This window comes from Peromyscus californicus, unplaced genomic scaffold, assembly GCF_007827085.1.
Source record: "Peromyscus californicus insignis strain IS unplaced genomic scaffold, ASM782708v3 Scaffold_17__1_contigs__length_78620276, whole genome shotgun sequence".
Lineage (NCBI taxonomy): Eukaryota > Metazoa > Chordata > Mammalia > Rodentia > Cricetidae > Peromyscus > Peromyscus californicus.
In genome coordinates this window covers 73114808-73140886 of record NW_026294469.1, presented here as the reverse complement: position 1 = coordinate 73140886, position 26079 = coordinate 73114808, and the positions used below count along the sequence as shown (strand labels likewise).

Below are 26079 nucleotides of genomic sequence, written 5' to 3'. Positions count from 1 at the left end.
ATAGCTAACTTGATGCTAATTAACTGGTCATGAGTGGGTCTCAGGGACACGGATGTTGGAGATCTGAGCAATTTAATTCAGCTGAGGTCTATTTTATTTACAGTGCTAGGGGAATGCCCCCAGGCCTTTGGGCATCCTAATCAAGTGCTCTACTATTGAGCTATATCCCTAATCCTTTCTTCATTTATTCACCTATCTATCTATCTACCTATCTGTCTGTCTGTCTGTCTGTCTGTCTATCTATCTATTTATTTTGAGACAATGTCTCACTATGCATCCCTGGTGGGCCTGAAACTCATTATGTGAACCATGTTGGCTGACCTTGAACTCAGAGAGATCTGCCTGCCTCTGTGCTGGGATTAAAGGTGTACGCAACCACACCTGGTTTGGGTTTTTTTTTTTTTTCTTTTGAGACAGGATCTCTTCTAGCTCAGGCTGGTCTCATACTCACTAAGGAGCCAAGGATGATTTTGAATTTCTGATTTTGTTGCCTCCACCTTCCAAATGCTAGACTGCAGGCATCTACCACTAGGCCCAGACCATGTGGTACTGGGGACGGAACCCAGGGCTTTGTGCACGGTAGGCAAGCACTGTAGCCACCTGAGCTACAGCCCCAGCCCTCCTCTGAGCTTTAGTCATATGTTCTTTGCATGACTTAGGAGGAACTCCTGATACACCTATGGAGGTATCCGTCTCTCTCTATCCACGGCATCGAGGGTGCGTTTGATGAGCCTGGAATAAAAACAGTCATCCCCGGTCGAGTCATCGGAAAATTTTCAATCCGCCTAGTCCCTCACATGAATCTGTCTGTGGTGGAAAACCAGGTAACAAGTGTCTGCTGTCACTAGGCCCAGCAGAGCCACTTCTGAGTCCCGTACACCACGGCAAGTGGAGCCATTCTATGGTTATTACCGAAGTTACTTTTTTTCCTAACACAAAAGAACGGAACAAACGTCAAGAAGCCAGCGTCAGCCTTACTCTGTGCAAACCTCTTTCCTCAGTTACAGAAGCCAGATAAATAGCCACTTGAAGTTGCGATGATGGGAAATTTTTAAAAATTAGATGTTAGCTATAAAGGCAAGATTGGTTTTACACGTAGATGGAGTAGGTAACTGGCCACACTTGGCTGGAGCTGGAAAACCTCAAGCCCGATCATTTGTTAGCTCATGATAGTTGAAGCCAGAGTGTGGAAGGCAGCCACTGTGAGGAAAGTGCTCTCTGAAGGAGTTATCTGTCTGAGTTATCAGCCCATTATCAATTTACCTCGAGTTGGTTTAGCAGGAAATAGACTCCTGAATCAGAGAGCTCAGGAAATACCTCCATGCCTCCCCGAGCTCTCAACTCTCTTGTCCCCTTTTCTTATCTTGTGCTCTAATTGCATCCTAAAAGTCTCCTCCCCTCTCCAGTCAGTCCTCCCCTCTCCCCTCAGTCCTTCCTTCTCCCCTCAGTCCTCCCTTCCCTCTCCCCTCAGTCCTCCCTTCCCTCTCCCCTCAGTCCTCCCTTCCCTCTCCCCTCGGTCCTCCCTTCCCTCTCCCCTCGGTCCTCCCTTCCCTCTCCCCTCGGTCCTCCCTTCCCTCTCCCCTCAGTCCTCCCTTCCCTCTCCCCTCGGTCCTCCCTTCTCCCCTCAGTCCTCCCTTCCCTGTCCCCTCAGTCCTCCCTTCCCTTCTCCCCTCAGTCCTCCCTTCCCTCTCCCCTTGGTCCTCCCTTCTCCCCTCAGTCCTCCCTTCCCTCTCCCCTCAGTCCTCCCTTCCCTCTCCCCTCGGTCCTTCCCTCCTGCTTCCTTCCCTTTAGGAAACACCACTCTTCTATCTTATGGATACACACTCCACAAGGGCAGGAACTCCCTTGTCTCCTTCGCAGCTACATCCCCAGCACCCTGGTGCTAATGAGTGCTAGCTGAAGGAATGAAAGGAAGCTGTGCTTCTGAGGCTGGAGCCCACCGGAAGGGTTTCCTCAGCAGCCATTGGAAAGGAGTAAAGCCCTTTCTTAACATGTCTCCTTCACCGTTTAGCTTGGAATTGCTCCCACTTTTCAGAATTTTCGAGAATGTGTAATGTCTCCCAAAGCGTCATTAGAGTGTTACTAGATCAAAAACCAAAGACACGGCAATTGAGGAGCTGTATGTGGATTATGTTTCATAATCTCCAGCAAACATCACTCAGCTAACACTATGGATCAGGGACTGTGCAGGTACACGGGTTGAAGGGCAATTAGAGCACATATTTCCCCTCTGGATAAAGCCCAGAGCCTTGGAAGCCCCTGTTCACTGTTACACACCCAGTGTCACTGTTACACACCCAGTGGCGTACCTAAAGGCTCACGATGCTCCAACTCACCAGGTCAGGGTTTCCTCTGGTTTCCGGGTGGAAGACTGTACCCACTGCCCAAGCAAAGCCCAGCATTCTACTTGTTATTGACAGTGTCACCTTCTAGGTGAAGCAGCATCTCGAAGTTGTGTTCTCCAAAAGAAACAGTTCCAACAAGATGACTGTTTCTATGGTAGTAGGACTCCACCCATGGACTGCAAACATCAACGATGCTCAGTACCTCGCAGCAAAAAGAGCCATTAAAACAGGTGGGCCTTACAGATATTTTGATTCACCTGTTTGCAGCGGGGCCAAGGTACTTTTAAGACTCAAATATCAACTGTCCTCTTTATCCAACGTGTATCACTTGCAGTTATCTAGAGGGACAGAACCAATAGAATAAGTATATATAAAAGGGGATTTATTGGGCTGCCTTTTGTTACACAGTCTGGACTTTCCAACAAGGGCTGCCTCACATTGGAGAGATCAAGAACTCAGTAGTTGCTTAGTCCCTGAGGCTGGGTGCTAACCTGGTTCTAAAGGCCTGGAAGATTCCTGGAGACCTACTAGTCTTCTGACTACATTGAAAGCCCAGAGGGGCTGGGTTCTGGTAGCAAAGGAAAGCAGAAACAGCGTTGATGAACTTGACAGCAGGAAGAAAGGTGAACAGGAAAAAAAATGCTTCCTTTTTCTGTTCTTTTCTCTGTCTCCTTTATCCAAGTCACCAGAAGGTGCCATCCACATCTCAGGGATGTGTGTGTGTGTGTGTGTGTGTGTGTGTGTGTGTGTGTGGGTGTCTTCCCACCTCAGATGACCTGATAAGAATGTCCTTCAATGGAGTACCCCATGGCTTCCCTGTTAGTTGATTTCAGATTCAGTCAAGCTGACAACTAAGATCAACCACCACACAGGGCACAGTATTGTGTGCACAGGATGTTTCTTACCTGATACTTCTGTAGTCATCACAACAGCCTTCTCCAGTTTACAGAGGAAATGAAGGCTTACAGAGATGAAGTAATTTGTGAAAGAGAACTGTGCTAGTTATTTTTCTCATCACCATGAGAAGTACCTGGAGGAAACAACTTGAGAGGGAATGGATTTACTTTGTCTCACAGTTTCAGAGGTTTAATCCATCATAGCAGGGGAGATACGATGGGGTATTTCAGCTCCTATAAAGACAGTGAAAGGAGGAATTGCAACAGAAGGCATGCCACAGGACATCTTCACAGTGGATGTAAGAGGCCATGCTCCTCCATGACTTGATATGATGGTTAACAATTCCTGGTGTAAGGAGAGATTTTTCTTTGGTGTTGTAGCTACCTGCAAGTTGTCCATGCTCTTGCAACTAACACCAATTGAACTCATTTGGACACCAAGCTAGTCTTGGGTAGAATTGTTTTTCTTATGTTGGTGCCTTGACTAGAGTGAATGAAATTTTTTCAGGAAAAGTCTTACAACAATAGTAGATAAAATATACCATTGTTAAGTCAGGCAATGGTGGTGCATGCCTTTAATCCTAGCACTTAGGAGGCAGAAACAGGTGGATCTCTGTGAGTTCAAGGCCAGCCTGGTCTACAGAGCTAGTTCCAGGACATCCAAGGCTATACAAAGAAACCTTATCATGAAAAAACATGTATATATATAAAGAAACATATATCACTGTTAATTTCTGATTCTTGATTATTGCACAATAGTTACATAAGATGCTTACATGGAGGAAAGAAGAGTTAGTGCTATATAGGAATGCTGTGTATGTTATGTTTGCAATTTCTCTCAATTCTAAAATTTTCACCTTGGTTCAAAATTAAAAATTTAAGCCAAGTATGGTCACACACACTTTTAAGTCTATCACCTAGGAGGCAGGGGGATTTTGAGTTTATCAGAAGTCTGAACTATATCATGAATATCATGATATAGTTCATGAGTTTATCAGAAGTCTGAACTATATCATGTCAGCTTGGGCTACATGACAAGATCCCAAGAAATAAAGAAAGGCACACATTACTGTACTCAAGGTTAGTGACAGGTAGTCTTGTCATCATTTAGTCTACTGCCCCCTTTTTCTGTGTTTCAGTGTTTGGAGTAGATCCTGATATGATCCAGGATGGGTCAACCATTCCAATTGCTAAATTATTCCAGGCTATTACACAAAAGAGTGTAATGATGCTCCCGTTGGGGGCTGTGGATGATGGAGAGCACTCTCAGAATGAGAAGATCAACAGGTGAGCTGACCCTGTGAAGGTGGGGAATTCATGGGGGCCTGTCCATTAGCCTTGTATGAGACAAGACAATAATAGACCTGGTGGCCTAAAGACTTGATGGTTATCTCCCCACAGTTCCTTAGGTTGGGAACACCAGGTTAAGCCTAGTGTCTTAGTTAGGGTTTCTATTGCTATGAAGAGACACCATGACCATGGCAACTCGTTTAAAGGAAAACATTTAGTGGGGTGGTTTACACTTTCTGAGATTTAGTCCATTATCATCATGGTGGAACATGAAAGCATGCAGGCAGACATGGTGCTGGAGAAGGAACTGAGAGTTCTATATCTTGATCTGCAGGCAACAGGAAGTGAACTGTGTCACTGGGTGTAGCTTGAGCATAGGAGACCTCAAAGCCCACTCCCACAGCGACACACTTCTTCCGACAAGGCCACATCTACTCCAACAAAGCCACACCTCCTGATAGTGCCACTTCTTTGGGGGACATTTTCTTTCAAACTACCACACCTGGTCTCAGACTACTGCCTTCCTGGTGTGTCCTCATGTGGCAGAACTAGAGCTAAGGGGGAGAGGGAAGTAGTGAGGAGGAGGAAAGGATTGGTCCTGCCTGCAGGCAAGCAAGGGGCTCTGGTGTTTCTTCCCTGGTACACTCACCAGCGCCATCGGATTATGGCACATTCTCAGGCATCATTTAACTGAATCATCTTTTCATTGGAAGGTCCCTCCAGTGTTTGCTCATGGCAGGTTAGGGCCTCAACATACGGATTTGGAGGCTGTGACATTTGGTGCATAACAAAGAATATTTAGCAACGCTTGATATGAACATATTGACAGATTATATGAACCTCCAAATAAGTGAGAAACAAGAATGGTTGACTCTTCAATCCCTGTCATGTCAAAAATAAGAAGCCAGAGAAACTCTGAGAAACTCAAGAAAGCCATTTGGGACAGTGCATTCCAGGAATCCTAGCACCCAAAGAGACTGAGGCAGGGGGATAAAGCAAAAACCAAAGATAATGGGCACTTCTGTAGTTGAGTCCGAGATTAATTCCCTCCTTTCCTTTCTCCTCCTCCCTACCTTCTCCTCCCCTCTCCCCCCTTTTCTTTCTTCTGCTTGCTATCCTGAGACAGAATCTTGTTCTGCACCCCTGGCTGGCCTGGAAAGTTCTGTGTAGACCTCTGAGGTTGCAGCAATCATCTTGCCTCTGTTTCCAAAAGCTGGGATTACAGGTGTGCAAACCACATCTGGTGATCTTATCTTCTGATCTCATCTTTTTAATAATAATGTCATTCTTTTGGATTAACAAGTGATTTTGATCCTAGGATCTCAAAAGCATGCTAAATACTAAATGCTAATGCTAAATACAGAAGCAATCTAAATATTTTAGATTGACTGGATTTATACTACATACAATTTTTCTGTGGACATGGTTAGCTGCTTTTCCTTCATTTGTGATTGGAAATGTGTTTCCTTGTTTATATTTCTGTTAGGTGGAACTACATACAGGGGTCCAAATTATTTGCTGCCTTTTTCCTGGAGTTGTCAAAGCAGCACTCATGAGAACAGGTGCCGTCCAGTGTCTTCTGACCCACTGACAGATCTCTCCACTCAGACCCTGGGCAAAGCTGGAGCTGGAAAAATTCAGATAATGTCAATCCAGGAAAGTATTTGTTCCTCCCCATTTACAATGTCTTGAGACATTTGGACCAGTAATAAAACATGTGAAAGACACAGACATTGAAACGGTTTAACATTCCTTCTGTCACTTACCTTCCCAAAGTCACAGCAACCTGAACCTTCACTCCCCCAAATCCAGTGCAGCCGGCTGGAACTGGAATCAGCACAACCTCCCAGCACAAGTGGGACACTTCTTCAGCCATTTAGATTCTCGCTCAATCCTCCAGTTTACTGGTAGGCCCTGAAGAACTATGGTGCCCAATCCTTCCACCCAGGATCTCAGGTCCTGAACCACTTTTTGCCTCTGTTCTCTTAATAAGGAAAGCAATGGCTTCCACCACTGGCTACAGTGATTTCCCCATGGATTCATTTTTAGAAAAGTTACTGGGGCATGCCACTGTATTAACTTCCTGCCTCCGCCTCCCTTTGTTTTTTTTTTTCCCTCCAATTTCTTGAACATTCTGACGCTGAAATGATCAATATTCATATCCACACACCATTTGGAATCGTTGTGATTTTCTTTAATTCCAAACTTCCTCGCCTTTGCCATGATTGATGCCATCTGCTCATTCCTCTGCTCCCATTCTTCCCAGCCCATCAATAAAGCCCCACTCCCTGCACACATGCATACCTGCCATCCTACCGGCAGAATTTGCCCAGATAGGATTTCTCTCACCCCATTGAAATTTTACTCAGTGACTATATCTGAATTGGTCAAAGCTTTTAATAGCATCAGCATTAGATGGAGAACTAATCAACCCTGACATCAGCAAGACACTCTCAATCTAAAGCCCTCTGCTAAATCTGCATTCATTAATCATTTTAGTTCATCATCTTGTTTGACTTGATTAGGCTTGATGGTGTAAACACTACAAAAAGCTAATCTTTTTTTACAGTTGAGTATATATAAATAAACCAATCTTGATAAATTCATTATTTATATCATATTAATAGAAAAGCACTTGAAGGCTTAGTTTTTTAAATGCTTCTCTTGTGGTTCCAAATGAAAACAATCCATAACATGTTTTCCTTCATCTGCTAGCTATTGAAATATCACTTTTCAAATCTGCTGGATCACATTAAAGTTTGGTGGCTGAGGAGATGACTCATTGGGTGACATGCTGGCTGCACAAGCATGGCATCCCTGGTTTGGGTTTCCAGCACTCACACACAGCTAGGTGCAGTGACAAACAGTTATAATCCCAGCACTAAAGGACATGACAGTCAGGTGGGCGCTCACCGCCAGCTTGTCTAGCTGGTTGGTGAGCTCTAGGTGTTGTGAGAGACTAAACAATACTATATTCATTAATCTCATCCCTGCAGGTTCCATGAGACCAACAGTGTCTTGGTTAATAACACAGGAGGGAAGGGGAGGAGGGTAGAGAATTGGACCTAGGAAATGCCAATCTTGCAGAGTCCAGAGTTCATATTTCTCTGCCATCCATGGTCTGAGTGAACTCAGTGAGTCTCTTCAAGTTCTCCACCCCACTCTGAGCCACGTGGCTGCCCCAGCTTGGCTGCAATGTGAGATCCTAAAAGAAAGTATCATTAAAGTTCATTACACATACAGAGAGGTAAGAAAACCATCCTAGTTACTGGTCAAGCCAATTAGCCAGTTATAAGGAGGCAAAAAATTGAGGGTAACTAAAATTTTAAATATTGGTTTTCAAATTTTTATTAAGTAAATATGTGCATACAGGTTACATGATTATTCCATATATCCTATCCTGGGGCATGTTGTAATATTCCTGTCTTAAGAGTTTCTACTCCTGTGAAGGGGCATCATGATCATGGCAACTCTTATAAAAGAATTCATTTAATTGGGGCTTGCTCACAGTTCCAGAGGGTTACTACATTACCATCATAGTGGGAATATGGTAGCATGCATGGCAGGCATGGTGCTGAAGAAGGAGCTGAGAGCTAATCCTGCTCTGCAGACAGGTGCGGGACAGGGGTGGGGAAGCTAGTATGGGTTTTTTTTTGTTTTTTTTTTTTGGTTTTTTGAGACAGGGTTTCTCTGTGTAGCTTTGCGCCTTTCCTGGAACTCACTTGGTAGTCCAGGCTGGCCTCGAACTCACAGAGATCCGCCTGCCTCTGCCTCCCGAGTGCTGGGATTAAAGGCGTGCGCCACCACCGCCCGGCTAGTATGGGTTTTTAAAACCTCAAACCCCACACCCAGTGACATGTCTTCTCCAACAAGGCACCTCCTAATCCTTCCAAACAGTTCTTCAACTGGGGACCAATCAAGCAAATGTATGAGTCTATGGGGGCAGTTCTCACTCAAACCACCACAATATCAATTGGGTACAACCTTACTGTATCATAAGAGGGCAATATATCAAGCTTAGCTCGTATTTGTAGTATACTAATGTGGAAGTATTGTGAAGTTAGGGCTCTGAGAACCAACTGGGCATTCTAGATGCTCTGGAGGAAATTAAGAAGAACTTGGAATGTTTGGGTTCCATGCTGTATTCATAAAAATAGAATGTAATAGTCTGGAAACCAGATGTGAGTGTCCACTGGACTGTGTAAGAGCTGTGATCATAGCCATCTCTCTGCAGATGAGCAGGGAGAGGAGAGTAAGTCAGGAAACACAGAGGTCCTGCTCCAACCCTCTTCTTCTTGCTCACACTAGGCACATCCAGTACTCCTCTGGTTTTTGTATTAACCTAGTGGCCAGCTGGCCCCCTCATCTGAGAACCAAATCCCCCAGTCTTCTGCCTGTTTCATATTGGACACACTGATCATCCATACATCATGGACATTTGCTCACCCTAAGCCTGTTTCCTCTCTGGAGTGCTTCACTTCGGCGAATAGGCAACCGTCTGGGTTATGGCAAAGCCTTGGAACTTCCTTCACATCTATCTTAACTCCATTTCCCAAAAGCCACCACTTCCTTCTATTTCTACTATCTTTCATAGCTCCAAGCCCAAACTGCCACAGCTTTTGTTGGCTTTTTACAGAGGTTCCTTCCTGGTTTCTGCTTACACAACAGCTTTTGTTGTTGTTGTTGTTGTTGTTGTTTGTCACACTGAAGATTAAGTATCATTCTGATTCAGCAGAAGACCCTGGAGTGGCAATGAGATCTTAGAATGATCACAAGGTTTCCCTACAATCACCCCCATGCACTCTGCTAGCCTCACCCTCCCTTTCTAGCTGTGTCCCAACAGCCCCGATCTCCTAATCCTTCCAGTCCCTCAACAATTAAGAGTGGCCTTAGAGGCTCCTCATTGTCTGCTGTTTCCTGAGACACTCACACTAACCCCTGGGGGCTGGATAGTGCTGTTCCCTCATTAATTCTCAGATATCGGCTTAGTGTGTGCTTACACACGAGTGCCACCACAGGACAACTTGTGGGAGTCAGTTCTTTCCATTGACCATGTGGATTTGGGGGCTCAAACGCAGGTCATCAGGCTTGGTTGAAGCACCATTGATCCAGCTGTAATGGTGTCTTCATCTATGCACACATATGTGTGTACAGGTACATGTGCACACCTGTGTGCATTCATGTAGAGGTCAGAGGTTGATATTGAGTTTTTTCCTCAGTTGTTCTCTACCTTATATTTTGGGACAGGGTCTTCTCCTAAACTTGGAGCCCCAAGATTTAGCTAGACTGGCTGACCAGCAAGTACCGAAGATCCTCGAGTCTCTGCCTTCTCTGCAGGAATATTCACAGTTCTTACCCAGCTCGGGGGAGCCCCAGGGATTGTGGGATATTTTGATTGTGTTCTGATGAATAAAGCTTGTTTGGAGTCAGAGGGCAGAACTAGCCACTAGGTGACCATAGAGATTTGAAGGACTGTAGACAGAGAGGAGACAGGAAGTGGTACGGTGGGGGCTGAGAGAGGATCTCTGCCTTTTTGGATAGAGGAATGGAAGCGGTGGGAAGCAACTGGTGGCTGCCCTTTGTTCTCTGATCTTTCAGGTTCTTACCCCAGTATTTGACTCCTGATTTTTTATTGATAAAGATTAATGAGATTAATGCTTCACACAGATGTCCTGTATGGGTCACCCGAGCTACTCTGATTGAAGAAAGCAATGATCTTGTCCAACTCAAAGGAAACAGTCACCCAACAGAGGTCATTCTTTAAGTCAGTGGCCACAGAGTAGCTTGTGTAGACAAGACCCCTGAGACATGAGCATCACAATATCCTAAACACTTTTCCACGGAATGCCAATATTTCAAAATTGGCAGATTTCACAATTACTCAAACAACCAACACATGAGTTGATCCAAGAGTTACGTTGAGTAATCATCCAATTGGATAAGGGCAAGCTGAGCTGAGTCTGCATCATTGTAAGGTCCACACATGTTGGAGCCCACTAGGTTTCCTAGTGGCTATACCCAGCAGGACTGCATAAGAGGTTGATTGGACCACGGACCTGGGTACCAGGTGACTGTAACTAGCAAGGGGGAGGTCTTTTGCGCCATTCCTTGGCATTGTTATAAATAGACCTTTGGAATAAAGTTCTGGGCCAGTCGATAAAGATCCAGGCCCACTCAAGTCTGTCCTGTGTTTTCTGTTTCTTTACTCTCTATTTCTAACAAAGTCTCTTATCCCTCATTCCTCAAGAGTTCCTGAGGTAAATAAGTGTGGGGGCTGGTCCGCCACACACACACACACACACACACACACACACACACACACACACAGCACCTGACCCAGAATCAGAGTCCGTTGGATTTCTCACAAAGTGAAGCCCGTACTGTGCCATCTGCCTTCTCACTTGTGTGGGTACATCGTTTTGCCTATAAGCAATGTCCCAAACAAACTCTGTTACATGGCAGAACCAAAGGACTATCTAATGCTATTTTAGTAAACAGGACACTGCACTACTTTAGAAGTCTAATAGTAAGTGAATTCAACATAAAATAAATATTTTAAAGGCTTGTTTTTATTTATTCGTATATGTATGTCTCACTGATTCATGAACACGTGCAGGTGTATGTGGAGGTCAGCAGAGGGCATCAGATCCCTTGGAGCTGGAATTATAAGTGACTGAGTTGTCTGTAGGTGCTGGAAACTGAACTCCTGTCCTTTGCAAGAGAAGCAAGTGCTCTTAGTCACTGAACCACCTCTCCTGATCCAAATGTTAAATATTTAAATAGCATTTTTTCAATTTAAGTTTGAGTACTTTGAATGTGTAGTAGCTAATGAAATAATGAATGTTTTAGATCTTGACTATGTACAACAATGTAAAATATGTAAATATGCCTATAGTTAATGTAGTATAGCTTGTTGACTTATGATGCCACTGTCACTCATAACATGAAGATTTAAACTGAAAGTTTCCACTGTTTGTTTTGCCCTTTCATTCATCAAGTCTGCAACTTTACATTCACACTGTAGACTCTTCACCAAGGATGAAAGATAACTTCCACTCTGCAATGATGAAGAAAGCCTTTTCAAAGTGCGATCCTGGGAGGGAGACTGGGTTGGGTATGTTTTGTACTTTGCTCAGCTGCCCAAGAGCTTTATGATGGGTAAACAAAGCCAGGAACACACGAGGGTTTTCTTCAGGGATGGAATGGTACGTTCTTTCCACAGAATGATTTATAAGGAAAATGATGGTAGATATAATGACTATAATTTCTTAACAGTTATGATAAGTAAATAAATGTTCCTGAACTATTTTAATTTGGGTAGAAGTGAAGAGGAAAAAATGCCATTATGTCGACAAATCTTATTTTAAAACACTATTCTAGTGTAATTCCTTATTCTAGATGGGGAAAAAAACATGTCAGAGAAATTAAGCCTTTCACTATAGTAGAAAATATGAAGTTTTAAATTATCCTACCTCCCACATTGAAATTCACCAAAACAGCATTCAAAAAAGAGCTAAGATTTAAAATTCTAGTGTGGGTGTTTAACATACATATTCACACTGTTATTGTAAGTAGGCATTTGGATGTTATAACAAAAATGTGTCAGGGAACTAGAATGTTAGATGACTGTGGAATTAGTCATGAGGAATGACCAACCTTCCTCTTGAATTGTAAGTTATTATTATCAAATAAACGGCGCTATTTAAAGTCCCTTTACACCCCCACTTTCAGAACCAGAAGGCAGAGATCTGGGATACTTCAGCAGGTAAAAATAGGGATACAAGGTTCTGAAAAGGAGAGCCTCAGAGGAAAACACTGACTTCTGCATACTCTGCCTCAATCACCGGGTGAGGTAGGTCGGATCCCTCTAGGGAAGGATGGAGGAACTAGGTGGGACTTGACTGTTCACCATGGCAGAGGAAACAAAGCTTGAAGTGAAAAGACGGACTCCATGACTGCCTGTTAAAACAACGCAGGCCACCAAAGCTCTCCAGTGCTCATTAGGGGACAGAAGGAACAGGATGGCCATGTGACCATAACGTGTCCTCCTGACTGGACATCATTACTGCTGTCTTTATTGAGAGGAGTTAGGATCATCTCAATGAGGCCTTTACCAGACTACTGAGCTTTGCAAATTTCCTACAAGGGGCTGGTGAGATGGCTCAGCAGGTAAGGGTGCCTGCTGTGGAGCTTAGCAGCCTAAGTCTGGTCCCCTGGACTCACATGGTGGAAGGAGAGAGCCAACTTCCACAAGTTGTCCTCTGACCCCCCATACATGTGCTATGGCACATGCACTCGTGAACACCACACACACACACACACACACACACACACACACACACACGTTTAAATAAATTCCTATAAGGAGGGAGGGGGAAAACTCATGAGGCCCCTCCTCAAGGATAGATAAGTGGTAATCAATTGCACACAAGAAGACACTCTTTAAGAAACATATTTTTATTAATCCTTGAGAATTTCATATGTTTTTTAATCATATTCATCCCCTAGTCCTCCTTCCACTTCTCCCAGATCCACTTACACCTCCCACTCCCTCAACTTCATGTCCTTTTTGTTTAATAATATGTAAGTTCAATCGTTGCTGCCCATATACTCCTGGGTGTGAGGTCATCCACTGCAGTGTGGTGGGTCTATTAGGAGCTGTAACTTTAAAGAAAATTGATTCTCTTTTCTTCAGAAGCCACAGTCATTCATATCTCCTTACTTAGGGGTGGAGGCTCACAAGCTTGATCTTGTGCAGGGTTTTTAGATTTTTCTATTTTTGATTTTTTTTGGAGACAGGGTTTCTCTTTGTAGCCCTGAGCTCTGACTAACCTGGAACTTTCTCTGTAAGATCAGGGTGGCCTCAAGCTCACAGAGATCTGTCTGCCTTCTGATGCTGGGACTAAAGGCATGTACCACCATGTCCCACAAGAATGTATAGCCCAGGCTGGCCTCAAACTTGTGATCCTTCTGATCCCCCACCTCCTTCAGCAAATCCTATGGGTGTGTGCTACCACAGCTGGCTTGTGTGGGTCTTGTACAGGCAACCACAGATGCTGCAGTGGTCCTGTCATGCCCAGAAGACACTGTTTTAGTCTAGTCCTTTCCAACCTCTGGCTCTTACAATCTTTCCACCCCCTTTTCTGTGCTGATATTTGAACCTTGATGGGAGGGCACAATACAGATGTCCTATCTGTGGCTGAGCAATCCACTGACACTTAGTCTCTGCATTTTCCAAGTATGGAAACTGTTTCATTTGAGACAGGGTCTAACTATGCAGACCAGGCTAGCTGGAAATTCACAGAGTCCGTGTCTGCCTCTCAAATGCTGGGATTAAGGGTGTGCACCACCATACCTGGCAAAGGAAAGTGGCAATATAGTTGTCTGCAAATTGTCCAGAGTACTCTAAAGATGCAGCTTTAGTGACTCATCCCCAATGTTGGAGTGCGGCTTTTAGTGGTCCAGCTGGCCGAGTTCCCCAGGCCTCTGTGAATATAATCCCAATAAATATCTTAGGTCACCAAGCTGTACTTAGGAGGAACAATTTCTTTGGTCTGTCTGTCTTTGCCCTTGGTATCAGCGGCTTAGTTAGGGTTTCTATAGCTGTGAAGAAACAACATGGCCACGACAACTCTTATAAAGGCAAACATTTAATTGGCACTTACAATTTCAGATGTTTATTCTATTATCATTGTGGTGAGAAACATTGTGGCCTGCAGACAGACATGGTGCTGGAGAGGGAGCTGAGAGTTCTACATCTTAATCCACAGGCAACAGGATGAGAACTGTGTCCCACACTGGACACAGCTTGAGCATAGGAGACATCAAAGCCCCCACAGTAACACACTTCCTCCAACAAGGCCATACCACCCAATGGTGTCACTCCTTTTGGGGGCCATTTTCTTTTAAACCCCCACAGGGGTGAATACAAATAGACTCCTCAGGAAAAAACACATGCCACATCACTAGTAAGAACAAAAGCAGCTTTCCCTATCTCCCGTGCAGACAGTCAGAGACAGCCAATGCTTTGTCCAGGTCATTGGTGTGTCTAGAAGAGTTGTCAAGCTCTGTGATACATTACATTGATTACATTGTATTGCCTCCCACGGTAGGACTTGGAGTCAAACTCTTCTCTGCCAAGACTCAGGGTAGAAAATAACATTCCTACGAGACTTCTGCAAATTCTGAGTTTCTTCTCCATCACTTCTCTCACCTGTCATAGGTAAAATAATATCCCAGAAGGAGCAGTCCAATGTGAAAGTGAGCTCAGCCTAGCGTTTGGCTGTGGATCTCTGCATCTGCTTCCATCAGTTACTGGAGGAAGGCTCTATGATGACAGGGTATTTACCAATCTGATTACTGGGGTAAGCCAGTTCAGCACCCTCTCCACTATAGTAGTCTAAGCTGGGGTCATCCTTGTGGATTCCTTGGAACTTCCCTAGCACCCAGTTTCTTCCTATTCCCATGGTGTCTCCCTCTATCATGATATCTCTTTCATTGCTCTCCCATTCCGTCCCTGTTCCAGCTCGACCATCCCATTTCCTTATATTCTCATCCCCCATTTCCTACCCTCCATTGTCAACCCCTCATCCCCAGTTTACTCATGGAGATCTCATCTATTTCCCCTTCCCAGGGCAATCCATGCATCCCTCTTTGGGTCCTCCTTGTTAGCTAGCTTCTCTGGAGCTGTGGGTTGTAGTCTGGTTATCCTTTGCTTTACATCTAGTATCCACTTATGAGTGAGTACATACCAGTCCTCAAACTCTTAAGAGATCTGCTGAATATGGCATTTAAGATGTTTAAACTTACTATGACAAAGACTCCCAGATCCTAGCAGTGACCCTCAAGATCTCTAAGAAGTTAGTGGAACACAGTGACAATTCCACCTGGATTATGGTAATGCTAACCACTGGGAAAGACTGCCCCAATGCCTTGAATGCTGCCAGGTTCTGTCCCAAACTGTGCACAAGCAGGATATTGGAGAGTTTATTGCCCCACTTTGCTAGACAAAGTAAAGTCAGTCCCCTCCATGTTCTTCCTCCATAAGAAATGCCTCTCATCTTTGACTTAGCAGACAAAGACTGATGCTATCCTGGTACCTCTGTCCCCAGTTCCATGGAGACCACAGGAGCCTGGGATGGGATGACTGCCTAGGTAATGGATGATGGACTAGTCTCTGTCATTTGACTGATACATAGGCCATTTGGATTATACTTCCTGCTACAACTCATCCTTCTCAGATCTCTGATGACATTGATGGGTAGGCTAACTATAGCTTTGACAGCTTGGCAGCAGCAGGCAACCAACGCCTTCCCCCAAAGCTGCAACTACCTTGTTAGTTCATTAGTCAGTCCATTGGTTAGTTAAAGCTACTAGCTCTCTTGTGAAGAAAAGGCAGACAGGTTTGCTATGCTCACAGTCTTCATATTAAAGGATAAACAGGCTTCAGGTATAACTTTCCCCTAAAGAAACATGTTTTGCAATGACTGATCTCAGTAATAACTACTCATGTCTCTGGTAAATGATTAGATGGAAAAATTGCTCTGAGGTATATAAAGATCTGAGGATATAAGAGCTTAAATTCTGAGGGTCTCAGAAAATAATTTAAGGTATGTCAAAATGGAAAATGCTTTAGATTTCTTTCCCCTTCTATGCCATCGTTATACTAAGATTTCAAAGGTTCAGAGTTCTTAGTATTGATAAAAATATTGATCAGTGGAGTTCTGATAAGCTGGTAGAGCACTGAATATTCACTATTCAGTCATAAGCTCAAGATTTTACATTTTCTTTGGTTGTCTTCCAAATATAGACTTAAAGGTGCTTCTCATCAGGCTAAAACATCTCTGTCCAATCCATACACCTGACTCTCTGGATAGAGGAAAAAATGTTTGTTTCTTAACCCAAAGCTGTAGTTTTTGTTAGGACCCAAAGATGTGAGTCTACTTCAGCTATTCTATAATGTGGATTTCAGTACAGATTAATGCTCATATATAGAACTTCTAGCTAGAACTTTTATCTCTTTTTGTAAACTAAAAATTCATGTAAGCTTCAGGGAGTTAAAGAAGTCATAAAACTTGGACCACTTGTCACAGGTCAAACAGACTCCATCGAAGTACAGCCTAAGTTTCCCCTCCTGTCTATTCCTGAGGATGGGATCTTTCCCCTGGTTTTGGGATTCCCCCTGTCCTCCAATTACTAGGTCTATGAACCTAAAAGTTCCATATGTAAGTTTCCTTTAAGCCCCTAAACTTTTGCTTCTGTCCCTAGTCTCTATTTGTCTCAGCATATTTCAAACTGACTGACAGACACCATCCAGGGATCACCTGTGGACTGCAAACTGCTGAGCTCTGGACTTGCTGAAACCTGATGTGAACCAGTGAAGCCCATGTGATTGCTCCCTGTCCCTTCCACTGGGTCAGTAAACAAAATGCTTCTGATGAGTACTCCACTGCTCAGCCTTTGACCAGCCCTGACAATGACACTCCACTTTCAGCTGGAAGTAGTTACAGAAGAAAGCACATCACTCCTTGTCCCCCTAACAGGCTGAACTGCTAAGTCAAAGGGAAACTTCCTGGCATAGGTGATACAATGACTGCCTAAAATGCCAATTGGCATACCAGGAAAGTGGGCCCAGATTTGTTAACTGGTAGATTCATTAACTGAAATAGTTCTACAATATGATAGGGCACTTGGCTTTCTTGCAGAATTATATAAATACAAATATATACAGAGTCAATCTATTATATATTGCAGTATTATATGACTTGGAGAAAAATTTGTTTCTATACAAAGTATTTGGGATTATAACCTGGCTGTACTCAAAGAAATATCACAAAAACGAGGCCTGAGATGACATAAATGACTAGTGCCTTGTGCATTTCCCAGATCCTTCTCGATAGTGACTCTGATATCAGCTGTCACAGGGCCTTTGGCCCTCCTGCTTCTGATAATTACTGTTGGTTCTTACATCATTGATACAATAACTAAATGATAATTCTTATCTGGATACCATTAAGCTGATGATTATTAGATCCAAATATGAACAAGTACCCATCACAGAGTCAATGATTTGACCCAAGATACAACTCAAGGGGGGAAATGTAAGACCCACTGTTTAATTCTAAGCCCTACCTGCCCTAGGACCAAGTAACTTCCTAGAATGCTGGTAGTTGCAGTTTTCGGAAAAGACAAAGCCTCATGGGAAAATATGATGTCCATAAAAAGTTCCATAACACTCTGGGGGCCACTCAGCTGGAAATTCCAGGGAGTGTACCTAACCCTTTTTCCCCAAGTTGCTTTTGGTGCTTTATCACATCAGTAGAAACCCTAACTAAGACAGACAGAGAAGTGTTGTAATGAAACATAGAGAAAACTACTGGTGACTTGGAAAGCTTAATAAAACTATAGTAATAATTACAACAATTACATTAATCTAAATGATAAGGCTGGGCCTTGGTCAGTAGTATGCTTGCCTAACATGTACAAAGCCGTGGACTCATTCCCCAGCACAACATTGAAAATAGCATGGTAAGACTGGGAAGGTGGTGGTGCACACTATTTTTTTTTCCCTTAAGATGGGGTTTCTCTGTGTAGCTCTGGCTGTCCTGGAACTCTCTTTGTAGACCAGGCTGGCCTCGAACTCACAGAGATCCACCTGCCTCTGCCTCCCAAGTGCTGGGATTAAAGGCGTGCACCACCACCACCACCACCACCACCACCACCACCACCACCACCACCACCACCACTGCCCAGCTATTAAATTTCTTTTTTTTGTTGTTTTGTTTTGTTTTGTTTGTTTTGTTTTTCGAGACAGGGTTTCTCTATGTAGTTTTGGAGCCTGTCCTGGATCTTGCTCTGTAACCAGGCTGGCCTCGAACTCACAGAGATCCACCTGGCTCTGCCTCCCGAGTGCTGAGATTAAAGGTGCACGCCTTTAATCCTCATCTACAGAGTGAGTTCCAGGACAGCCAGAGGTATACAGAGAAACCCTGTCTTGAAAAACACAAAACAAAAGAGAGAACCTGACATGGTGGTACACGTGGTGGCAAGCAGGATCAAAACTGGCTCAGCAGTTAAGAGCATTTTGCTCTTGCAGAGTTCAGATCTCAGCAACCACATGGTGGCTCACAGTCATCACAATTCCAGTTTCAGGGGATCGAGTGATCCTTTCTAGCCTCCTCAGGTACCAGGATTGCATAGAATGTGCATACATACATATAGGCAAAACACTCTTTTTTTTGGGGGGGGGGTTCCGAGACAGGGTTTCTCTGTGTAGCTTTGTGCCTGTCCTGGAACTCGCTTTGGAGACCAGGCTGGCCTGGAACTCACAGAGATCCGCCTGCCTCTGCCTCCCGAGTGCTGAGATTAAAGGCATGCACCACCACCGCCCCGCAGGCAAAACACTCTTACACATAACACCCAGAAGTAAAACTATTATACATCTGTTTTTAAAACATCCAAGGTCATTCTGCCTCAAGGGATCCTGCCTCAATATGTACAGAGCAATCAAGCAAGACAGAAATGTCAACCTGGGTTTATATATATGGATACTTTCACACATATGCACAGGTACCTGCACACATGTATAGACAGATGTGAATGCACATACATATGTACATATGCAAAATAATTCTAAAAATTTCCAGAGACGTTTTGTTTCAGATTCCTATGTTACCTTCTCAGATTCTTATTTAAGAATATTTGTTCTAAATGAGGCAATGGTGGTGCATGCCTTTAATCCCAGCGCTTGGGAGGCAGAGGCAGGCAGATCTCTGTAAATTCAAGGTCAGTCTGGTCTACAAGGCAAGTTGCAGGACAGCCAAGGCTGTTAAACAGAGAAACCTTGGAAAAAATAATGTTCATTCTTTGCCTTTGTATACTAAAAGTCTGTGGCTTTTTTTTTTTCATTTTATGAGGCTCATAGTTAAGCATGATTTGAGTCTCAGAAGGGATTTTGACTTTTTTTTCTTTCCTTTTTTTGAGACAGGGTCTTACTGTGTAGATCTGGCTGACCTGGAACTCACTATACAGAATAGATCAGGCTGGCCTTAAACTCAGAGATCTACCTGTCTCTGCCTGAATGCTGGAATTAAAAGTGTGTGTGCAGGCAAAAACTTTGTACTTTGAGCAGCATTGAGACTACTAAATATTATGGGAATATTTATGGATGGAATAAATGAATTTTGCATTATAAAATGAAATGAGACTGCATGCATGGATCAGGGCCGTAATGCTATGACTTAAAATGTTGTTTTTATGTTGAGAAGGGTTTTTGCTGTAGTCTTCATTAAACCGAACTGCATTTAAAATGAGCATAGAAACACACCTCTGGGTATGTCTATGAGGGTGTTTTCAAGAAGGTTTAACTAAAGAGTGAAGGCCCAGCCTGAATGTGGATGGCATCATCCTATGGGTCAGGGCCTTGGGCTGAACAGGAAGGAGAAAGCAAAACCAGCATTCACTTCTCTCTGCTTCCTGACTGAGGCCACTATGTGACCAGTCTCATGTTACTTTCTCCATGTCATCCCTGCCACAGTAGACTGTAATCCTTTTAGAACTATGGAAAATAAGCCCCTCCTTAAGTTACCTTCGTCAGGTATGTTGTCACAATAAGTGACTAACAGTTTCCTTGCAAGGATGACGTCTTTATTGTAGCTGTTGGTAGCAAATGATGTGGGTAAACATTTAGCAGTGTCTATCACACAATGGGGATTCAATATATTACACTTATTTTTATTAATTTTGATGGATATTTTTATATTTAAAAATACAAAATCACCATTAATCTTTTCCCTGTTTTTATTCTCTTTTCAATTTTTTCCTCTTCAGTTTTAGTTTTTAGCATCTTTTATTAGTAAAAAATTTTATACAATGTATTTTGATCATAGTCACCACAGTCCCTGACTCATCCCAGATCCACCCTCCTTTCCCTTTGTATCTAACTTTGTGTCTTCTTTCTTTTTTTAAAACCTATCAAGTACGTTTGTGCTGCCCTTATACTCTTGGATGTGTGTGGAGCATGGTTGACCTCTGAGTGACCATGCTTCCTTAAAGAAAAAGGACTCTGTCTCCTAGCAACTATCATTTGTAGTTGTTTTTTCTTTTTAATCTTTGGGGGTCCTCCAACCAGCTCCCAAATAAACACATGAATGCCTGGCCTTAGCTTGGCTTATTTCTAGCCAGCTTTTCTAACTTAAATTATCCCGTTTTTCTTTATGTTTTGCCTCTGGCCTTTTTACCTTTCTTTATTCTATATTTCTTTCTTTCCTTCTTACTCCATGGCTGGTTGTGTGCTGGGTGGCTGGCCCCTGATGTCCTCCTCTCCTTCTCCTCTTCTCAAGTCTAGAGTTCTTCTCCTATTTATTCTCTCTGCCTGGCAGCCCTGCCTATTTCTCTCTCCTGCTGAGCTATTGGCCATTCAGCTCTTTATCAGACCAACCAGGTGTTTCAGACAGGCAAAGTAACACAGCTTTATAGAGTTAAACAAATGCAACACATCTTCACATCATTAGACAAATATTCCACAGCATAAATGAATGTAACACATCTTCAAATAATATTCCACAACAATCGTTTGCCAACAGCAACCTCAGCAGGGGTGGGGCTTTATGCCCACCTCCCCTCTGCATGCTGAGATCTTGTTTGGTCTTGTGCATACTGTCATGACTGCTGTGAGCTCACACACCCAATCGCCCTTCTGAGTTCAGAACACAGTTTTCTTGCAGTCATCCTCTTGTTCTTAGAACCTTTTTGCCCCCATCTTAGTTACTGTCCTAGTGCTGTGAAGAGACACCATGACCACCGAAACCCTTATAAAATAAAGCATTTAATTAGGACTTGCTTACAGTTTCAGAAGTTTACTCCATTATCATCATGGCGGAGAACATGGCAGCACACAGGCAGACATGGTGCTGGAGTAGCTGAGAATTCTACATCCAGATCTATAGACAGCAGGAAGAGAGAGCCTGGGCCTAGCATGGGCTTTTGAAATCTCAAAGTCCACTCCCAGTGGCACACTTCTTCCAACAAGGCCACACCTCCTAATCCTTGTCAAATATGTTTTCCATTTAGGGCCGAGTGTTTCATGGTCTTTGATCCTCTGCACCTTGGTCAGTTGTGAGTCTCTGTGTTAAGCTCTATTACACAAAGAGGGGTCTTTGATGATGCTGAAAGATGCACTAATCTGGGTCTCTGTGCCATGTACCTTATTTTCTGTTTTAATGTTTTGTTTTTTTTTTTTTGAGACAGAGTTTCTCTGTGTAGCTTTGTGCCTTTCCTGGATCTCGCTCTGTATACCAGGCTGGCCTTGAACTCACAAAGATCCGCCTGGCTCTGCCTCCCAAGTGCTAGGATTAAGGGCATGCGCCAACACCGCCCGGCCTGTTTTAATGGTTTTAAAATCTCAATTTTTAAAGAGAAAAGAACAATTAGAAATTGGCTTATCATTTAGTCCTTTGTGTTGGCACTGAAGTTTCTTACCAGGAAGTGTTCGTTCTAGGGAGCTGAGACCTCCTGGTAGTGAGGACAGCTGTGACACTGCACCCTGGCTCAGTACTATTCCTTCTTTTCTTTAGGTTTTTTTTTTTTTTTTGGGCGTGTGTGTGTGTGTGTGTGTGTGTGTGTGTGTGTGTGTGTGTGTGGTGCTTGGGATCAAACACATGCTCTATCACTGAGCTACAGCTATGTCTCTAGTCTTAAATTGTCAGATCATACCGGATGTCACTTTGTCCATGCACTTAATTTTACTTCCCTGATGGAATATCTTAAAATTACATAGGCATGCTGGGCAGTGGTGGCACACGCCTTTAATCCCAGCATTTGGGAGGCAGAGGCAGGTGGATCTCTGTGAGTTCAAGGCCAGCCTGGTCTACAGAGCGAGATCCAGGAAAGGCGCAAAGCTACACAGAGAAACCCTGTCTCGAAAAACCAAAAAAAAAAAAAAAAAAAAAAAATTACATAGGCATAAAGAAGAATTTAATCCTATGTTGTTGTGTTAAATTATTATTGACTCCTATCATGGCTGGAGTCCGAAATGATCCTTAAAGGCTCGTGGGCTGGGTCACCTCTTCCCAGGCTGGTGGAGATGCTTGGAGGAGGCTGTGGAACCTTTGAGACATGTAGCAGAGATGGTTACTAGGGGTGGAGCCTTAAAGTTTATAATCACCTCTGGTTCCTGCCGAGGTTTGTTTCCCAATCTGCCCAGAAGAGCAGCAGCCCCAAGCTTCTGTCACCACTGAGGAAGCCACTGCCCATTCCGCCCCCAGCATAAAATTGAATACTCTGAAACTGAGAACCGAAAGAGAATTCCTTCAAGTAGTTTCTGTTATGGTATTTCGTTACAGGTATAAGGAAGAGGAATATAAGGATAAGGAAAATACAGTCTCCTCCCCAGCTTCCAGCCCCTCCCTTATTATTTTGCTTATGTACCTTTCCTGTTCCCACTCTGCTAACAAGAGGCAATGTGGAAATGTGGAAACTAAGATCCAGGGGTCACTGAAGCACCACATCCTACCCAGTCCACTGTACTCTGCGGATAGATATGTAAGCCAATTTTGGTCCTGAGATTTGAGTCAGCATTGAAGACTACACAGGGTTGACTCCCGATTTTAGAGTTACGCTCCGCTTTTACTAATGGTGTAATCTTGGAAACGGCTGACTCTAGTACACGCAATTCCCCACCCTGGGTATGTGAATCACAATGAAAATCTAGCTAGATTATCCTCATGACCCCATTAGATTCGCGGCTCCCTGGGGTCAACACAAGGGAGACCCCATTCTGGCGTGATCGGATTGCCTTTTATTTCACTCTCTGCGGCAACACTCGGTCGCGCTGTACACGAATGAGAACACCAGAGGCTCTGAGCAGACCCCTTAGGGGACCAGAGGCAGAGGAAGGCCCTTGCACAGGCCACGCCCCTGCCCTTCCCGGCACCGCCCTCGGGTTCGAGGGATGGAAACTAGGCGCGGGGTGCTGCGGGGATCGGCCCGCTGAGCGTCCTCCTGCCCTCCGGGGAAGATCCGGCCGTCCCCGAGCCTTAGGAGCTTCTGCCCTACAGATTGACTCTCTAGGCTTTCCGTTTCCCTTCCAGCAGGGAGGGTGGAACTTCCTGTTTTCTCTCGGAGGGACTTCCGGAAAGTACTGACGGACTGAAAACAACTCGACACGCCGAGCTGCGGGACAGTCAAGGGGAAAAAAAAAAGAGGACGTGAGCTTGGGTTTTTACCAAGACGGTTATAAAACCTTTGTGTTCCGGTGATGGTGTTCTGCGCTCCATCCAGCTCAGTCGCCCTGGGAACCGCCGGAAGTAGCTCAACGGAGAAACAGGAAGTCCCGCCTCTTCCTCCCAGAGGGAAGACGGTGAGCCGGAGGAGTCAGTCAGAGGGCCGAGCAGGAGCGATTTCCCCGACAAACAGGTGAGTTATTCTCCGACGGGGCGGGGGGTCCGGGGGCGGGGATGGTTTGGCGTCGGCGCGGGGTCCGGGGGCGGCGGCCTGCGGGCCCGGGCGGGCGGCGCGGCGTCGGGAGCCCGCGGGCCGGCCGCGCTCCCGCCCCCTCCCCCGCCTCCGCCCCTCCCCGCCGGGGCCGACGCCGCCCCGCCGCACGCCGGGACCCACGCCCTCGCCTGTCGGCGGCGCACGTCCCGCTGCCCGGCGCCCTCCGCCCCGTGTTGCAGCTGGCGCTGCCGCGGCGGCCTCGCGCCCCCTCGGGCCCCTCGGGCATGGGTGTCCCCTCGGTCGGCGCGTTGACAGCCTTTGCTCAGAGTCGCCGCGCAGTCCCCGGCCGGCTCCGAGACTGGCGGTTCCCCGGTCCGTCCCGGGGGCGGGGGAGAGCACGCTTCCCCGGCCGTGGCGCTGCCCAGCCTCCGCTCCGAGGGACGGGCTTCCCAGCACCGGCTCCGGGCAGCCCGCTCCTGTGCACCCGGGGGCCCTGCCTTAGCCGCTGCCACTCGCGCTTCTTCCGTTACGCCATGCTGGTGACAGGGAGCCCACGACGGAAAGGGAGGCTCCTGCCCTGCGCGACTGCCGGGAGACTCGGGCCGCTGCAGGCGGTCGACAGCGGACAGCCTGGCAGTGGGCAGCGCGCCCCTTCCCACTTACCTCCGCGCCCTCAGGAGCGCCGGGTGGCTGTGCTTGCCTTCAGTCTGCAGTTCAGGCTGCAGGGCATTGGGAGCAGTAGCTACTGACCCCTGTTGGTCGCGTTGGGTTTTGAGTTTGGTTCTGGAATAGGAGGACCTCTTGATGGAGTTGGCATCTGTGAACACACCACTCCACACAGTCACTCACACCCATTGTCCTCTCTCCCCTTCTCTCTCTCCCCCCAACTCCAGCCTTTCCCTCTCCTCCCCCCGCCTCACTCTGTCTCTCAGATTTCTTATATTAAAGGCAATCATATCTAATGGTGACTTTTTAGCCTATGCTTGACAGGGCTAGTCACACACACAGTGTACCTAATTGGTGGGATGTTAGTTCATTTTGAAACAGTACTGATGAGAAAGTGTTCGAAGACCCCCTGTCAGTTGAACATACTCATAAAGCAGGACAACCTTGTATTGCAGTTACTCCCGATTTACAAACATCCAGTACATAACTTGAGCAAAATCAATGTCCGCATTCAAATGTTTAAGATTGTCTTGTTACAATAAGATTATTCCTCCTATTGGTGCAAACCAAGCTCTGTGGTATAGCAGATGTAATAATTGTTTACTGAAGACTGGTTTCATTAAAAAAACTTTTTTTTCAGATTTGTAGAAAAGTTGCAGGGTAGCACAAACAGTGGATTTGGTACTAAAGCAAAGTGTCTCTACTTCAAAAGCACCACTTCCTGTTTGTGCCAGCCATCATTCTAGGTTCTGGAAAACTAAGATTTGTTACTTTAATAAATATACCTTGTAAGTGCTAAAACAGAGATCTGGAAATATAGAGGAAGTTACACCTACTGACCTGGTGGGGTGATGTAATCTTGCCAGACACAACATTTGAGTTTGGTGGCAAGTTTTAGTAGGCATGTACTTCATCGGGGGCAATTTTCCCAAATTAGGCTTTTCGTACTGGAAGAGAACACTAGTGAAATATATCCTAATTTGTTTCCTTATTTGTCTTTTAAGAAAGTGGTTTGCTAATTAAGTGATGAAAAGAACCCTAGTTTGTAAATTCATGAGTTAAGCTGTGAGTTCCACCTGGTGCTTTGACACTCTTGGAGATGAGTGGTAATGGGTGTTTATGCATGGCAGTCCGCCACTCCCCCAGCTGTAGAAGTCATACAGGAAACATTTCTTGCCTGCTTGCTTTGTGCTGGTCACTGCAGCAGGTAAGCTGATGGACGGGATAGTAGAGTACTAGATAGTAACTGGCATTGGCAGTGCAATCCTGTGTTGAGACAGTGTGTTCTGAGGGCAAGGTGTTACAGTGCCACACATGGTTCTCGGTTGTCAACTGTCGGAGTGCCTTCGACTGACGTAAACAGAAGAGGCACAGACTGGAAGATAGTAGACAGCAGGCTGGAGAAGTGTGTTTGAAGAGAGACTGGGTGCTTTAGCTCACAGCCCAGG

The 26079-nt window shown here is 45.0% G+C and overlaps 2 protein-coding genes across 3 annotated transcripts in view; both read left to right on the top strand.

Annotated features, from left to right (window-relative positions):
• Window positions 1-8155, top strand: part of Cndp1 (carnosine dipeptidase 1) — a 45677-nt gene extending 37522 nt beyond the window's left edge. Inside the window, exons 10-13 of the mRNA XM_052741408.1 lie at window positions 660-833; window positions 2443-2575; window positions 4381-4528; window positions 6018-8155. Of these exons, the coding sequence (XP_052597368.1) occupies window positions 660-833; window positions 2443-2575; window positions 4381-4528; window positions 6018-6087 (525 nt within the window). The 3' untranslated portion in view covers window positions 6088-8155. The remainder of the gene's footprint in view (window positions 1-659; window positions 834-2442; window positions 2576-4380; window positions 4529-6017) is intronic.
• A 14353-nt stretch (window positions 8156-22508) lies between these two features.
• The window catches only part of Znf407 (zinc finger protein 407), a 426208-nt gene continuing 422637 nt past the window's right edge, over window positions 22509-26079 (top strand). Inside the window, exon 1 of one of the 2 annotated variants that reach the window (XM_052742699.1) lies at window positions 22509-23944. The gene's annotated coding sequence lies outside the window, so the exon portion shown is untranslated. The remainder of the gene's footprint in view (window positions 23945-26079) is intronic. The other variant, XM_052742697.1, reaches the window with a different exon arrangement.